At 43.8% G+C, this 18,419-nt stretch overlaps 1 protein-coding gene and 1 long non-coding RNA gene across 2 annotated transcripts; one reads left to right on the top strand and one right to left on the bottom strand.

Moving 5' to 3' along the window:
- Nucleotides 1-7,191: 7,191 nt before the first annotated feature.
- Nucleotides 7,192-12,203, bottom strand: Sap30 (Sin3A associated protein 30). The gene is made up of 4 exons (XM_005075153.4): nt 11,569-12,203; nt 9,827-9,952; nt 9,350-9,448; nt 7,192-7,514 (listed from the first exon to the last, which is right to left on the bottom strand). Exons 1-4 carry the CDS (start codon nt 11,896-11,898, stop codon nt 7,392-7,394), a joined length of 678 nt encoding a protein of 225 aa, XP_005075210.1. The 5' UTR covers nt 11,899-12,203; the 3' UTR covers nt 7,192-7,391.
- Nucleotides 12,204-12,398: 195 nt separating this feature from the next.
- Nucleotides 12,399-15,756, top strand: LOC121139149. Its single transcript, XR_005876001.1, has 2 exons — nt 12,399-12,772; nt 14,988-15,756. It is a non-coding gene; the product is annotated as an uncharacterized LOC121139149 (long non-coding RNA).
- Nucleotides 15,757-18,419: the final 2,663 nt, after the last annotated feature.

Genomic DNA, 18,419 nt, shown 5'->3' with positions numbered 1-18,419 from the left:
AGCACTTGGGAGGCAGAGGCAGGTGGATCACTGTGAGTTCGAGGCCAGCCTGGTCTACAGAGCAAGTTCCAGGACAGCCTCCAAAATAATACAGAAAAACCCTGTCTCGAAAAACAAAACAAAACAAAACAAAACAAAAAAACCATACTACATGCTGGCTAGGTGCTAGCCATTATTAAGATTCCTGGGCTATTAGTAATGAATAAGATAGACACGTCTTCTCTAAACATGTGTTCTAACAAAGCTGTCATCTTGAAAAAGTTTTTCATAAACATGAAGCCTGCTATAGGGAAACAGGACTGCCAGGGAAAGTTTGAGACGCAGTCTCTTGAAGGCAGCTTAGGAGATACCATCTTGTGACAAAACAGTAGCACTTTTCATTGACAACTACCTTGGAGGTCCTGTTTCTGAGACCCATCCAGAATAGTAAGAAGTGTTACCAGAGTGAGTCAAACAACTTTGAGGTAACCTCAATTCTGTTCCTCTTAAAGAGTCTTTACATATAACTGTCAGAATATGTTTGCAAATATCATGACATCATTAAAATGCATGATGAAATTCTACTGTAAAAAAAGTAAATCAGTGGGCTGGAGAGATGGCTCAGCCGTTAAAGGCTAGGCTCACAACCAAAAAAAGTAAATCAGTTATCTAAATAGCATGTGATTTTTAATTGGCCTTTCTTCACTGACTGAACTAGCAATAAAACCAGACTCAACAAGGGAAGACTTACCTACTTTCTGGACCAGTACATCAGACAGCTAAATAAAGAAAATCATCAGTAATTGTTTATATAGCATGAATTCTAATTGTTCTTAATAATAAAAACCTAAAGTCGGATATTGGGGTTAATGTGAAGATCGGAGAAGCAAAGTGACCGGCCACTAGAGAGTTCTCATGTCTACTAACGCTCAGACCATAGGGGCGAGCCTGTCCTCAGACAGCATCCTCAGACTGTACTGTTCCTCAGACTGCAGTGAGCTCGTGTCTCCGCCCGCCTTACACTCCTCTCTCTGCCCAGCCATATCTCTCCTATCTCCACCTCCCTAGTGCTAGGATTAAAGGTGTGGGATCCCAAGTGCTGGGATCGCTTTTGTGTGAGCCCTGTTTCTCTTTCAGACTGGATCAATTTCGTGTAGCTCAGGGTGGCCTTGAACTCACAGGGATCCATCTGCCTCTGCTGGGATTAAAGGTGTGTGCCACCACTGCCTGGACTGTATGGCTAACTAGTGTGGCTAGCTCTGCACTCTGATCTTCAGGCAAGCATTTTTTTATTAGATCACAGACAAAATATCACCATGTCTTCCATTTTCTGTGTTTTTTTTTCTGACAGGTAGACATTAATAATCCATTGTCTATAGAAGTGGCACATTGGAGCGGTGGTGCCACATGCCTTTAATCCCAGCACTTGGGAGGCAGAGACAGGCGGATCTCTGTGAGTTTGAGGCCAGCCTGGTTTACAAGAGCTAGTTCCAGGACAGCCTCCAAAGCCACAGAGAAACCCTGTCTCCAAAAACAAAAAAAAAAACAACAACAAAAAAAAGTGGCACATCAGAATGAGGGGCGATGTGAAGCAGGAAGCCCTTTAAATAACATTTCCTTACCTCAATCAAAACCTGATGAAAAGGACACCATTTGAGTAAACCGGAAGACGGGGTGGCCCACACCAGTCATCTCAGCCCTCAGGAGGTAGAGGCAGGAGACGCAGAAGTTCAAGGTCATCCTCAGTTGTACTATTACAAAATAAACAACAGAAAAAGAAAAGAAAAAAAGAGGTCTGGAGAGAGATGGCTTAGCAGTTACAAGCACTTGCTGTTTTTTCAGAGGACCTGGGTTTGAGTCCTAGCAACCATAAGATGGCTCACAATCATCTGCACCTCAGCTCCGGATAATCTGATACCCTATTCTGGTCTCCTAGGGAACGTAGGCTTGTAAGTGTTGCATAAACATATATGCATGTGAATATTTATTAAACATAAGGAAAAAATACTATCTGAAAAAGAAATTCAATGACATTAACTGAATATATTATAAAACCATCTCTCTCTCTCTTGATCTTTAAAACCTAAAGCAAAGACACCCACAGCTAAACACTGAACTGAATTCTTGGAACCCAGTGACAAAGAGTGACTGATGAGCAAAGGGGTCAAGACTGGGCTGGTAAAACCCACAAAGACAGTTGACTGAACAAGGGGGAGCTCTTGGACCCCAGACTGATGGCTGAGAGGCCAGCATGGGACTGAGCCAGACCCCCTGAATGTGGGTGTCAGTGAAGAGGCCTAGGCAATCTATGGAGTCTTGGGTAGTGGATCAGTATTTTTCCCTGGCATGCAAATGGACTTTGTGAGCCTATCCCACAATAAGGGATGCTCTCTCAGCCTGGATACTTTGGGGAGGGCCTAGGCCCTCCCTGGAATGAAATGACAGACTCTAGAGATCCCCCATGGAGGGCCTTACCCTCCGTGGGGAACAGAGTGGGGATTGGGTGGGGGGCTGGGGGGGCTGAGGGGGAGAGCGGGTGTGGAGGGGAGGGAGAGAGAGCTGGGACTGACATGTGAAGCAAGCTTGCTTCTAATTTAAATATATAATAAAAAATTTAAAAAACAATCAAACAAACAAAACAAATGTAATAAATAAATAACTCTTAAAAAAGAGAGATAATGATAATGTAGAAACATTACTGAACTGGCTATCTTCTCAAAATGATGCTTCAACAGCTGGTTAACCATAAAAAGAGCATTATTCATCACCATGTTCTATTTAGAAATGGAGTCAAGCTTGACACCAAAAGTAAACCCTATATATAAAATATTCTATATCCGGCTGGAGAGATGGCTCAGTGGTTAAGAGCACTGGCTGCTCTTTCAGAGGTCCTGAGTTCAATTCCCAGCACCCACACAGTGGCTCACAACCACCTGTAATGAGATCTGGCGCCCTCTTCTGACCTGAAGACAGTATTACATGCAGGCAGAACACTGTATACAAAATAAAATTTTAAAAATCTTTTAAAAATGCTCACTATATAGCCGGGTGTTGGTGGCGTATGCCTATAATCCCAGCACTCGGGATGCAGAGGCAGGCGGATCTCTGTGAGTTCGAGGCCTGCCTGGTCTACAGAGCAAGTTCCAGGACAGCCTCCAAAGCCACAGAGAAACCCTGTCTCGGGAAAAAAAAAGTTCCATATCATTGATAAGTTTGTATGTAAATCAGAGGCTAAAACTATGGTTTGGCAGTTAAGAACACTTGTTCTTTCCAGGATCCGGGGTTCAATTCCCAGCACCCAGACACTGGCTCACACCTGCCTGCAACTCCAGTTCCAGGGGACCCTATGCCCTCTTCTGGCCCCTGAGGACACCTACATACACGCATGTGGGTTCACAGATAGACAAGGAAGTACAACAATGCACATAAATAAATAAATAAATAAAAGTAAATAAAAAATTGAGATCATATAAATCGAAGCTACAGTCAGATACTACTTCACATCCAGTAGCATGGCTTCAGTTATGGGGAAAAGCACAGGCCAGGTGTGGTAGTACAAACCTTTACTCTCAGCACTTGGGGCAGACTGATCTATGTATTGAATTCCAGGACAACAAGAGCTACATGATAGAGGAACTCTGTCTCAAAGAGAGGGAGGAAGGAGGGAGGGAGAGACAGACAGACAGGGAGACAGAGACAGACAGACAGTGTATGTAAGTGCTAGCAAATTTTCAGCCATTATGTCAATAATGTCATCAATGTCCCAGCAACCTGGAAACTTTTGACAGTACGTCAAAAAGTTAAATAGAGAATTATTCTGAGTTAGCAATTTTACTGTTAGGTGTAAACTCAGCAGAAATAAAGAAATGTATCTATAGCCAGTTCAGTAATGTTTCTACATTATCATTATCTCTCGTTTTTTTTAAGAGTTATTTATTTATTTATTACATATACTGCCTACGTACCAGAATGATTTGTAGATGGTTGTGAGCCACCATGTGGTTGCTGGGAATTGAACTCATGACCTCTGGAAGAGCAGTCAGTGCTCTTAACCTCTGAGCCATGTCTCCAGCCCCCAAGTAGCATTATCATACTAGCCAAAAGTTGAAACTCAGTGCTAATAGATGCAATGAGAGGACTGTGTATGACTGTTTTTGGAGGGTGATTAAAAAAACAAACATGAAATTAGGTATGGCAGTTGCATAATATTGTAAATACACTGAATATCACCAAATTATGTACTTTGTGTATTATGTAAATTTCCCTTCAATGAAAAAAATTACATACCAATATGGGAATTTTTAAAAAATAAATCGTTGCCTTTTCTTAATTTGTTTTGGTTCCTAAATAATTTTTAAAGTCCCTCTACAAATTTAATACTCTTTCCTTACCCAACTCTTATGGCAAATTTGGATTATTCTCTTGATACTGTTTAAAAGAAACCTGTACCCATGTAAAGATGAGTTTCCATCTACTCTTTATTTAGAGACAAATAAGAAATTACTAGTGAATATATAACATTAAAAACTCAATAGCACAGGAATAAAACTTTATAGAAACCTTTATACTACACCTCAGTGGGTACTCAACCTTGGGGAGGCAAGTTTTCAATGTAAAAGATCCACTCTTTTAATGTTTTAAATTGATCGGGCAAGGGCCTAGGAAATGGCTCAGTGTGTGAACATGCTAGACCAATGAGCCCTATGGCTTGAGTTTGAGTCCCTGAACTCATGTAAAAAAGTAGATGTGAGCACCTGCAATCCCAGGGCCTCTACAGCAAGATAGGAAATAGAGATAGGGGAATCTCCCAGAAGCCTGGGGCCAGCTAGCTGGAATACACCATGCTACAACAGAAAAAGACCCTGCCTCAGTAGGTTGAGAACTGGCTCCCAAAGTTGTCCTCGGACCTCTGTATGTACACTACACCCAACTCACAGGCACACATGCACCCTAGCTTAAAAAGCTTCTGTAATATGCTTAACAAGGATTTAATTGCTTTACTTTCGTTGATTAATCACCATTCAGAGCCCTATTCTTCAGGGTTATTTTACAATTTTATTACGCAAATAAGTATAAGAAACTTAATTGTTCTGGGCAGCAGTGGTGCCTTTAACTCTAGTACTTGGGAGGCAGAGGGAAGTGGATCTCTGTGAATTCAAGGCCAGCCTGATCTATAGAGTGAGTTCCAGGATGGGTTCCAAAGCTACAGAGAAACCCTGTTTGGGGAGGGAAGGAGAAGAACCACTAAATTGCTAGTTATGAGTTCATAAGGATACTTTAATCAAATACATTCCAAGCTCTTTTCACAAGAAAAACTTTTACAGGGAAAACTATGACATAGCTGGTTTATTAAAAAATGAAATCTTTATGAGATTAGGTTATTTGAAAACGTTATTTTCAAATAAACATTGACATCTTGCAGGTATGTGGTTCATTTTCATACAGCTAAGAAAAAAAATTGTTTCAGAAGTCTCTGGGACACTGCAAATAAAGTTTCCAAGATGCCTAGAATCGTAGCTTCTGCTCACCAATAATATTCTAAGGAATTTTAGATGGTGCCAAGAACCAAATGCCAGTTACTTTGTTTTGTAGTCGTGACTATAATGAGCACTTGAGAATAAGTAAACTTACCCCTACTAGTCAGTACTGCAGACACAGTTCTTTAACTGTCAGTGATTCTCAGCTGGTGGCCAATGTTTTGGCACCTGGGGACCTTTGGCGGTGTCTAGAGGTAACTATCATTGTTGCATCTCAGAGCTACTGGTACTTATCAGGTAAATGTCATGAACTGTGTGTGCTCATCCTCCTACAACCCAGGACAGCCTCCCATAGCCAACTATCATGCGTCCAAATGTCAACCTTGAGGAACTGTGAGCTGTATTAGCAGTCTTATCCATTTCCAGCCTAAAGTTTGCAACCATTCTTAGAACATTTTTCCTGGAGCTGTTTTTGTTTTTGATGTGACAAGCTACAAATCTGATTTGTTATGCTGAGCATTTACCCAAGCAATAAAATTCCAAGAGAAATAGATGTTAAAAATGATAAAACATTTAAAAAAAAAGGCAGCGTATGGCCTTTAATCCCAGAGGCAGAGGCAGGTGGATCTCTGTGAGTTCGAGACCAGCCTGTTCTACAAGAGCTAGCTCCAGGACAGCCTCCAAAGCCACAGAGAAACCCTATCTTGGAAAAAACAAAACAAAAAAAGATAAAACACTGACAGATAATTAAACGTAGGAAAATATAAAGCAACCCCAACCCTTACACAAAGAGCTCATTACACATGCAGACTTCTCTAACCTCAGACTTGGTTCGTTTTGTTGAAGCAAGGTTTGCCCTGCAGCCAGAATGACCTCTAACTCTTGATCCTCCTGCCTCAGCCTCTAGAGGGCTGATTATAAACATTCACCCCACAGCAGTTTAATTAACAAGGTTTGAATTTGCAAAGCAAACATTATAGAATGTGAGTCATTTTCCATGAGTTCTTATTCTCACTCTGAGCAAGCGCTGTGCTTACCTTTGCAGGAAATGTCAGGTGTCTTTGGAAAGAGAGAGGCACCTGTTTTTCTTCATATGCCTTCAAAGAATAATAATAATACAAAAGGGAAATTTAAAAGTAGTTGAGAATCAGTGGAAGTCTAATTTTCAAATCTGCTAAACATACATTGTAAAGTACTTTAAAAAATATTGCTAGTTGGATGGGCAGTAGTGGCACATGCCTTTAATCCCAGCACTCAGGAGGCAGGGGCAGGGGGATCTCTGAATTCCAAGCCAGCCTGGTCTACAGAGCAAGTTCCAGGACAGGCTCCAGAGCAATACAGAGAAATCCTGTCTCAAAAAAAAAAAATACTGTCTGCAGTACTGAAGTAGAGCTTGCCTTTAGTCTGAAAACTTGGGAGGCAGAGGCAGGTGGATCTCTGAGTTCCAGGACAGCCAGAGATACCTGTCTCAAAACCAACAGCCCTCCCCTCACCCCTACCACACACACACACACACACACACACAGAAAAAAACAAAAAGAATGCTTACTTACAAATCAAATTGGCCTAGGGAAAGCAAATGGGTTTTATCTGTTATTTCTCCTTTACCTTTAATTACTTGGAATTTTCAAGAAAAATTTACAAACTAAGGATCTTTACCTGAGACCTTAATACCAATCCCTGAAAGCTTAAAATAAAAACGAAGTTTCACAAAATAAATACACTGAAGCAATTATAATAGTAATAGCCTTTATTTAAAATAGTTTTAATTTAGGAAGCTCAGTTTATATGAGTTTCCAACAAATTATTAGAATCAAAAACAAACAAAAGAAAATCCTCTGTAGAAAAAATACCCAAGAACATTTCTACATATGAAAAACAGTAAAACATTCTTTACAGCCATACATCTACGTGCTAGTGTGAATGCCATCTCTCCTAGTGAACGCCACTGTCGACCTTGAGATCAGATTTGTTCTTGTCATTCTTCACTGAGTAGATGAAATATGTTAGGGTGTCTTTTTCATTCACTGGAATAGACCGAAAGTGGCAACCAACTATCTACAAATAAAAAACAAATTAAACGTTAGATGTAGCAGATTCTGTGAGCTAAGTAAAAGGCACTGTTTTGTCAAAGTGTTATGTGACCACAAGAGATAGTCTTTTAAAAATAAGCTGTTTTAGCAAAGTATGAACAAGCCCCAAAGCACAGAAAAAACCAAAATATTATAAAAAAAAGACAGTTTGAAAAAAAAAGACAGTTTGATTTCAAAGGATCCTTTAGTTTACTCAATTAATATGCTCTAATTCTAAGTATTTTACTCCCTTTAGTCCACTGGTTATAAGTATTAATGTATGCACTGGTTATAAGTGTTTTTCCCTTTAACAACTTTAAAGTACATGTTCTTAAACATTAAATAACAATGACGTAAAACAGAAAAGTCGACAGGCATCACATGAAGGAGAGTTCACTCTGTATTCACAGGAAAAGATTAACATAAAGTAAACAAAACAACAACAAAAACCCTTGGTAACAAAATATGATACCATAAATAGTTTTGGTGCAATTGGCATTCACTCTCCATAAGTTTCAGCAAAATTTTCTGAGTAAGATTTAAGAAGGGAAAACTAAAGGAGCTGGAAAGATCAAGAGGACTGCTTCCCTGTCTTTTCATGCCAGAAATCAAACATACATGCCATATTACCAACACCAACAAGGAACTGAGCTGCTAATGTGTGCACTCAGATTCCAGAAGACTGCCTGTTTTTCTAGAACAGAAAATAACTCTGAACTAATCCAACTGTTTTCAGAAGACCAGTTTTAAAGGTTTGAGATTTGAGTTATATACTATATGATGTTATATAATGCAAAGCTTGCATCAGTTCTTGGTTCCTCTCTGTTACAGAAAGGGGCGACCATACTTCACTAATGTCTAGTGTATTTCATCCTAGTACAGGATGTCTTTATGTTTATATAGTATGCCACAGTAAAAGGACTAGATCTTTAAATAGATTTAAAGAAAAATTATATTTTTGTTGCCTAGGCAAGAAATAGAGGAGAAAATTTGGCTAGTTAGCATACTGAATTTTAATGTTAAAGAACTTTCTACAAAGATCTGCAACTTGCATTTATCTTTTATTTAATATGCACATTAGGAATGTAGGCTAACTACTCAAGTCAAGCTGAAGATTATGAGGAAGCGCGTGTAAACACACTGAGACAGAGAGAGATTTCTGTCTATTTAGTGGAAAATGTTACTTTAGATATAAAGTATAATTATTTAAATCTGTAAATATGTTAAAGCGCACAGATTTTGTGGCTCTATTACTTCTTGAAAACACACACACATACAGAGCTAACTTCCACAGCACTCTGAAGGAACCAAAGCCCTATACAAAACAAACTTTAAGTAAAAGGTTGGATAAGATCTCGATATAAAGAAAGCACCCTCTACTTAAAAACAACGACGACCTGAAAGGAAAACTAGAAAGTTGGGGAGTCCTGCTTCAGGATCATCTGTAGGCCCATCCCATAGAAGCTTTGAAAACTAAATTCTAATAAATGCTTGTAAGCTTATTTATTTGCTATGTCTCAATTAGGTGTTCAATAAATAGCCACTGAACAATTAGAAACTTAAAACAGATTTCTGAAATGATAAAAATTTCTCCCTGAATACTCTGAAAAATCACAATGAAAAGATGCTGTAAATGGATTTTCTAGGCGGCAGACAGTTGTTTCTAAACCACTGTATTAAGACCATGATAGACCCATTAACTTTGACTTTCCTGTATGTAATATACTGCTATACATACCACATTTATCTATTTCATCATCATTTAGTGACCTCTTGTTGGTGTGAACAGGTTTGTTTACACAGCATAAAAATTATATATACCTCAACGAGTTGTGCTTTATTAAGACCTGGTCTAGTTGGAAGCTTGAAGTGTCTTTTATATCTTCTAAGTGTATTTACTTGTAATTGGTACAAATCAACCTAGAAAAAAAATTAAGATATAAATTAGTTCACTCTGCTGAAAAGTTACCACTGATCTGGAAGGCAAGGGAACATCCACTTCAGCACAATAACAATTTCTTTTACATAATCAGATCTAGAGTTTATTAGTTCCACCTTTGGGGGATACATAGTGGAAGCTTTTAGAGGAAAAAAAAAAGGAAGTCATATGTCAAGGGCTATAAGAATTGTCACCTGAGACTTAATAGTAGTATAAATACATGTTAAATGGTTGTATTTAATTTTGAGATTTGTCAGATGCTTTGAATGTTTAAAACTTAGCCCAAATATTTACATAAAGACTTTGGAATTGCCAGCATGCTTATGATTTACATTTAACATAACACAACTTTGCTCTACCTCTGGAGTGTCGATATCCTGAACAGGTGAGTCTCCTCCATCATCGTCACTCCCTTTCCTCTTTCTTCTGTTTCGGACACTCTGAATTAAGTTTTTATGATAATCACAAATGTAAAGGTGTCTTGCCTGAAACAGAAAAGTTCCGAGGGCGGTGAGTACAGAAGAATGCAATTCCGCGTTAGTAAAATGCATAGGCCCAGATGAGCGACTGAACATAGAGTCTAAGCCTGCCACTGTTTAGACAATGTAACGTTCCTTTCCAATCTTAAAACGGGTTACCCGGCTCTAACCTTAGCAGCCTGGGAAAACTGTTCGTGGGGGAGGGGAGGGAGAGGGGAGCAGACAGAGGAAGAGAAATTTCAACCCTCTGGGTTTTGTCATCAAATTGCATTGAGGGTGACCTAAATAAGTTAGCTCCTGCTGATTTTGACTCCACAAGGGAAGAGGTGATGTTGTCCACAATTTTGTACCTGATAGTATTTTCTCTAGTTTGAGAGCAGCAAATTATATTAATGTTAAATATATGCTTCCCAATGTTTCTAATTAGGTAGTCAAATTCTACACAGACACAACTGCATTTTTTACAAACGCGCTATTAAATTCATGTTTAAATTTCAAGTACCAACATTTCTTTGTGAGAATTAAATGAATGTATGTATCTGTATTGTGTTTTCAATGAAAGCAAACGGAAACTATTCACATTCACTTGCAACGTTTCTCATGGGCCCTACTGAAAATCTGCTTAAACAGAAACACAAATAAACTTTTTCAAACAATTTAATTACACAGGCATTTGAGAGTTACATAAGGAGCGATTGGAAACACTGAGCTGATTGACAGTCTCCCCTTCCCCCCTTTAAGGCGACAATTAAGGGCCTTTTAAATTGACTTCTACGCTAAGAGCAAGTTAAAAATATACAGGATGTGTGGAAGCTATGTATCTTCTTCAATTTGCCACCAGCCAGAGCTCTGAAAAGTAGCAAAGGAGCTCTCTGAAACCTCATAGCTGGCCCAAAGAGCAAACGTGCGTGAAGACGGAAAAAAAAAAAAAAGAAATCCCGATGGCTGCCAAGAGGGCTGTAAAACCACCGAGGCTTATTTGCAGCCTCGGTTCGGAGCAGCTGCCCGAAGAGCTGACACCGCAAACACGGTTTACAACCACCTCCCCCCAGTAAGGCACTGGTGAGCTCTCTCGGCTTCCCTCTCCGTGTTCAAGAGAAACAACACCGAGGGGGTGGGGAGGAGGAAGATTTCCCTTCTCTGCGACGTGGGTTCCTCCCAAGACTCTACTTTCCCTAAAGGAGCGGAGCTACTCCCCGGGGTCAGACGCTGGCTCGGGCAGCAAAACAAAGGCGCCTCCATTCCAGAGAAGGGGCTGCCCGGCACAAGAAAACTACTCTGGGCTCTCGGGAACGCGGTTCCCTTTGTTTCGTTTCCAGATCTCAGCGAAGGAGGAAGAGGGAAGCCTGGCGTGGGAGAGAGGCGAGGCAGCGGGAGTCGGGGTAGGGGCGGAGGGGACGACCCGCACCACTGCGCGAGCGCGCGCTGGCTGGGGGAGGTGGCCGGAGTTGCAGCGACTTTGTTTCCATCCGAGAACCCACGAGCCCCCACCTGCAAGCCCAGTCCGGACGACTCGTGAATCCCCCCCGCCAACAACCGGGCTGAGCGGGCAGGGGCAGGGGCAGGGGCAGGGGCAGGGGCAGGGGCAGGGGCAGGGCAGGGCAGTCCCACTGCCCACTTACACTCTTATCCAGCTCGATCTTCACCTTCTTCTGCGAGATGCTCTTCTGGATCCTCTTGCTGAAGCTGGCGTTGCCAGCCGCGCGCCCGCACCGCTCGCCGTCCTCCCGCAGACAACAGAGTTGCCCGAGGCCCGGCCCGACGGCTCCGGGGGGGCCGGCAGCCGACACCGCACCGGCACCCGGTACCTCTGCCCCGCCGCCCGCCGCGTTCCCGTTCCCCGCCGAGGCGGCGGCGGCGGCAGCGGCTGCTGCTGCAGCGGCGACCACCGCGGCCACGGCGGCGGCCGCGTCCCCGCCGCGGCTCATCTCCTCCGGAGTGAAGCCGTTCATGTCTGCCAGCTCGGGGGCGCCGGCGCCGCCACAGAGCCCCGCTCGCCGCGCCGCTCCGCCTCCTTCCCCGGGGCGGCCGTTCCCTCCGCACCCCAAGTGTGGCGGCGGCACGGTCCGACGCCCAGAGTCCCGGGCCTGCCGGTCTGTCGGCGCTGGAATAGTGGCGGCTTCCTGGGACTGCGATCGGGAGTGGGGCGGCTCCTAGGAAGGGGACCCCACTCACTGTCACATGGAGACTTTCAGCAGTTGGACCGCCGCTCCACCGCCTCCTTCCAGCCCCAGGACCTGCGCGAGTGAGGCGCCCCGCCTCCGGCCCCGCCTCTCCGATGCCGCGCGGCCCCACGGGAATAGTAGTTCTCCGAGCCGACTGGCGCTCCGTTCTGATTACGTGTCCGACGGGCTGGACGAACTACTATTCCCAGCGTGCACCGCGCGGCCAGCCACCCATGAGGTTTTTTTTTCCATTCCAAGCACCGGGCAAATCCGAGTGTGAGGTCAGGCATTACTGTATTTCCTCGCCTCTTTTATCTCCTCCGGGCAAGGGCTGCCTTTAGCGCCTGTTATTCCGTAAAGTTAGTGTTCAGACAGCCAGTGTGCGTGTGTGTGTGTGCGTGTGTGTGTGTGCGTGGGGTGCTAGGGAGTAAGTGAGGAAAAGTTCGTGGGCTCTTCCGTGTTTGTGGAGAACACTCGGGCGATCTGGCGCTCAGTTGGGGTCCGGATCTCCATCTCCACGCCGCAGCGGACTTGGGGAGCGTGGCAGGTCCTAGGCACGCCCGTGTGCCAGCCGGTTGACAGGCACCGCCTGTCCCTCGAGTTCCTCGCAGACGGATGGCGGGGTGAGATCGTTCCAAGGAGCCCCACGGCCGGCCACCAGGTCTGCAGGACTGCTCCTCAGAAACTTGGCCGTGCCCTGAGTCCTACACACGCGTACACGTGTGCTCGTGTGGGTCGCGGGCGGGCGGGCGCGCGCCTGGGTACGTGTTTGCGCTCTCGTAGGCGTGGATTCCTGCCCGAGCCTGTGGTGGGCGGGGTGGAAGGAGGGGCGTGGCCGTGCCAGCCCCGCACCTCCGCTAATTTACTGGACAGTTCAGCCATCCCTCCTCTGCCCAAACGAAAATAATGTATTTCAGGAAGAGGAGTTGTGAAAGAGAGCCCCTTTAGACATAGCCGATTTGCTATCAGATTTACGGAGAAACTCAAAGCTGCCGGTGTTACCTGGGGAATTTCCAATCTCGGATGTAACCGTGAAAATTAGTGAGCAGGTTTTTATTATTAAAAATGGTAGTTTTTATGTCGTAGTTGTTAAATTATAAGTTAACATGTTTAATCAAATGTTAGAAAATTCTAGGATCTCATGCCTTCCTATGTCATCTCTTCCATCTCGGGGACCCCAGTTCAGTACACATTAGGCCTCCGACTGTACCCTTTGCGTTTCGTACCTTATCTTCAGTGGCTTTGTTTTGTTTTAAATTTCCTTTGGGTTCTTTTAACCTGACATTAGTCATACATTCTCTATTTAGGTGTGCCCAATCTGCTCTAAAATTCACCCATAGTTTTTGGGTTTTGTTACACTTCTTAGTCTTATAATTCTTGTCATTTTAAATGTCACCAATTTCCCAGTCCTCTGACAAAATTTAGAAGTTTGACTTTTTCTTCAGTACACCTAGCAAGGACAGTGAGTCTTAGACTATGTTTAGTAAGTCTGTTTCACTTGTCTGTCGTTTCTGGTGATGATGCCCACACCTGACTCCTCTTTCATTCATTATCTTTGATCGACTTGCATTTTATTTGAAAGAAATAATTATAAAATAATTTGAATTATGCTCCTACAGAGCAGCTTCGTCTCCTTCTCTCTGGTGCTACAAGTCCTTAACTAATTAGTGCCTGAGGACTCTGCAGGCATGCAGATGATATTCTAATTCATACTCCCACCGTGGGGCTATGGTTCGTGCCCTGTGGCGAGTGACTTACTTTTTATTGCGGTGCCGAGAATTGAGCCCAGAGCTTTGTGGATGCTTAGTGAATGCCCCACAACTAAACTGCAGCCCCAGTGCAAGAAAGACCCTCTATGACTTCTACCCTTAATGCCGTCAGAAGCCCAACCCTCTAACAAATGCTCAGCTTTGCTCTTCCTAAGTTCTTAAGTGTTGGTGCTAAGATTAGTCAGCCTGACTCGGACCTAAACACACCCGGAAGGAGGCATCTCGGGTGAGGAATCACCTCCATCGGATTGGTCTATGGGCATTTCTGTGGGCTGTTTTCTTGGTTGTTGATTGATATGGGAGGGTCCAGGCCACCATGGGTGGTACTGCCCGTGTGGAAATGGCCTGGGCTGTGTAAGAAAGTTAGCTGAAACTGAAGCCGGGTGCTGGTGGCTCATGTCTTTAATCCCAGCACTTGGGGAGGCAGAGACAGGAGGATCTCTGTGAGTTCGAGGCCAGCCTGGTCTACAGAGTGAGTTTCAGAACAGTCTGGAATGTTACACAGAGAAACCCTGTCTCAAAAAACAAACAAAAAGAAAAAGGAGGTTGAGGATGCTAGGGGAGGCAAACCAGTAAGTAGTACTTCTCTGTGGTCTCTGCTTCGGTTTCTGTCCTGGATTCCCTTTATGATAGACTGTAATGTGCAAGCCAGATAAACCCTTTCCCCAAGTTGCTTTTGGTCATGGTGACCATCACATAAGAGAATTGCTATACCTTCCTGTGCCAGTACTGCCTATATTGAAACAACACGTGCATCTTGATTCGACCTACAGTTTAACGTTTTGCTCAGCTCCATCTGTGGCTTCTACCATGATTTCGTTCCCACCGATATGAAGCCACCTAATGCTGGAATTTGCTCTGGCTCTAAAATTATTTGTGGCTAACTGTCACAAAACAGTGTCAATTTAAAAAAGAAGTTTAATGTAACTTAAAATCCCCAGGGCCCCAAATTAAATGCACACATCTGAAGGTCTGATGCTAAGATGTGAATGTGAGTGAGAACCCAACAGTGTTTGTCTTCCTGGGTCTGGGTTACTTCGCTCGGGATAACGTTTTCCAGCTCCATCCTTGTACCTGCCAATTTCATGAGTTCACTTTTCTTTACAGCTGAATAGAATTGTGTATAGGCACCACATTTTCATCGTCTCTCATCAGCTGGTGAATGTTTGGGCCGTTCCCATGTCCTAGAGGCTAAATGAGCATGGGTGAACATGTGGTCCGTATGGCAGAAAACAGAGTCCTTGGAGTACATGCGCAGGAGTGACATATCTGGCTCGTTGCGGGGACGTTTTGTTATGATTTGGAAATGTTTGCCTGAAGAGCAGTGAAGCAAAGCAGCCAGCCATAGGCTCTGCCTTCCACTCAGACCAAAGGAGCCATCCTGTCCTCAGATTTCATCTCCAGACTTCGCTGCTCCTCCAACTGCACTGCTTTCCACCATAGGTCTATTTCTAACTTTCCTGAGGACCCTCTACAATGATTTCCACAGTGGCTGCACCAGTTGACATTTCACCAACAGTGCGTGAAGGATCATCTCTCCCCACATTCTCTCCAGCATCTGCTGACTTTTGTTTTCGTAATCTTAAGCCATTCTGACAGGGCTAAGATGAAATCTCAAAGTATCTTCATTTGTATTTCTGGGGCTAAGGAGGGTGCCCACGTTAAAAAATATTTCTTAGCCATTTGCATTTCATCTTTTGAGAGCTCTGTTCAGTTCCATATCCCATTTGAAAAAAAAACTATATTTGTTTACTGGGTTTTAGATTTTTTTTTAGTTCCTTATATATTTCAGACATGCATTTTCTGTCAGATGCTTTTTTTCCCTGTAAAAGACTGCCTAACTTTTCTTTGTAGTACAAAAGCTCTTTCAATTTCACTTGTTGTCAGTCCTAAATGGTGGGTGACCAGAGTCTGCATATAATAAGTGTTGGTGGAGTGCTCAGCCACAAATGGAATGCCTGCATCTCTTTCTTTCTTACACACACACACACACACACACACACACACACACACACACACACACACACACACACCAGGACCAGGGCTCAAAATATGGCTCAGTAGTTGAGAGTATTAGCTGCTCTTGCAGAGGTCCTGGGTTCAATTCCTAGCGTCCAAGCGAGGGCCCACAACCATCTGTAACTCCGGTTTCAAGGTATTCAGCGCCCTCTTCTGGCCTCCCCAGGCATTGCATACATAAGGTGAACAGACACACATACACTCAAGATACCCACACAGGGTCATCTATTTGCAGGCTTAGTCCCTAGGTGAATTATTTGGAAAGGATTAGTAGGTGTAGGAGGAGGTGTGTCACTAGGAGATGACTTTGAGGTTTCAAAACCTCAAGCAGTGTCAGCCTGCTGCCTGTCGATCAGGATGTAAAGTTCTCAGCTGCTGCTCCAGCACCATGCCTGCCTGCATGCTCTCCGACATGATGATAATGGACTAACTCTTGGAAACTGCAAGCTGGCTCCCAATTAAATGCTTTCCTTTGCAAGAGTTGCCTTGGTCATGTGTCTCGTCACCACAATAGAACAGGGACAAAGACAGAAGTAGAGGTTTGTTTTGGCTTACTGTTATAGAGGAAATGCTTGAGGGTAGGGAAGCCATGGCAACAGGATCCAGAGGGTGCTCAATTCAGTGCTTCTGAACTCAGGAAGAAGGACACCATGAATACTTGTGCTCAGTTTACTCTCTCCTTTTTTCTCCGGCCCAGGGCCCAGACCTTTTTTTTTTTTTTTTTGGTTTTTCGAGACAGGGTTTCTCTGTGGCTTTGGAGGCTGTCCTGGAACTTGCTCTGTAGAACAGGCTGGCCTCGAACTCACAGAGATCCGCCTGCCTCTGCCTCCCGAGTGCTGGGATTAAAGGCATGTGCCACCAACGCCCGGCGGGCCCAGACCTTAGAATAGTACCATCTACAGACCTTAAAATAGTACCATCTACAGACCTTAGAATAGTACCATCTACAGGTGGGTCTTCTCATTCAATATCGACTTTAGATAATACCTTACAGGCCTGTCCTGAGCCTAACTAATCTAGGTAATCCATCACAGGTTTGTCCTCTTGGTAAGTCTACATCCTATCAAGTTGACCATCAATACTAATCATCATATCTTCCAACTTACAATTCAATTACATTGAAATGAGTCCCCCTTAAACATTTCTGCATAGCATTCTAGTAGCCCGAGCTCAGGAGAAACTTGTTTTTTCTTCCTTTTTTTTTTTAATTTAACTTAGAAACAAGCTTCCTTCACATGTCAATCCTAGCTCCCTCTCCCTTCCCTCCTCCCCCACCCCCAACAACTCCCCAACCTCCACCCTATTTCCCCCTCCACTTTCCAGGGAGGGTGAGGCCCTCCATGGGAGATCTCCAAAGTCTTATCCCTGGCAGGGCCTAGGTCCTCCCCCATGTGTCCAGGCTGAGAGAACATCCCTCCATGTGGGATGGGCTCCCAAAGTCCATTTGTATGCCAGGGATAAATACTGATCTACTACCCGAGGCCCCATAGATTTCTGAGGCCTCCTCACTGACACCCATGCCCAGGGGGTCTGAATCAGTCCCAATCTGGCCTCTCAGCCATCATTCCAGGGTCCATGAGCTCCCCCCTTGTTCAGGTCAGCTGTTTCTGTGGATTTCACCAGCCTGGTCTTGACTTCTTTGCTCATCATTCCTCCCTCTCTGCAACTGTTTCCTAGGAGTTCAGTTCAGTGTTTACCTGTGGGTGTCCTACTTCTTGACAAATCATCTTTCCAGTGCCATAACAAATGTGGTTTTATATTGAAGATCCCCAATGCAACTTTAAGAAAATCCATGCTACGATGTTGTTAACAGTTCTCTATATAATTTACTTTTTGGAGCATTCTGACATAGCTTTATGGTCATGGCAGGCATATACAATTGACTGTAATATGCCACTTAGAATTGTAATGCTCATTATGTGAAGTCGATATTCAGAGCATTTCAGAGACGTTCTCCTTATCTTGAAAACAAGTGCAAGGAGAGTTGAATGAAGTTTGATGCTCTGGTTCAGATGTGGTTTGCCTCTCAAGATTTAGGTACTGGAAGCTTAGTCTCCAGTGTGGTGATTGTTAGCACACCTTCAGCATATGGAGACCAGTGAGAGGCCACCAGGACACTGCCCTGACAAAATTAGTTCCCTTGCCAGTGGTCTGTTGGAAAAAGAACATGACGGCCCTGTTGTGTTTCTTTTGCTTCCTATATTGTTGTGGAATGGCTCCCACCATTGTGATGTCATAGGCTCTCACCAGAGCATAGTCAATGCTTGCCTTCTAAAGAGTTTCCCTTCATAGGGTCCGTAGCCTCCATTATTAGGAGGTGGGCTCCTCCCGAAAGGCATTCCTGGGGGACTTGGTCATTGCTGCCACTATGCTTGAAAATACAGAAGGTATTTTAGAACTTGGTAACATGTAAAGACAGAAAACGTTTGGAGGGATGCTTAGAAATGTCCCAGAGTGCTGTTAGTGGTTTACACATGGTGCTGACTCTGTACGAAAAGCCACCCTTGCTTACACCACTGG

The sequence above is a fragment of the Mesocricetus auratus genome, unplaced genomic scaffold (genome assembly GCF_017639785.1).
Source record: "Mesocricetus auratus isolate SY011 unplaced genomic scaffold, BCM_Maur_2.0 Super-Scaffold_6731, whole genome shotgun sequence".
NCBI lineage: Eukaryota > Metazoa > Chordata > Mammalia > Rodentia > Cricetidae > Mesocricetus > Mesocricetus auratus.
Note: the sequence above shows the minus strand (reverse complement) of the source record. Positions and strands in the feature narration are given on the sequence as shown.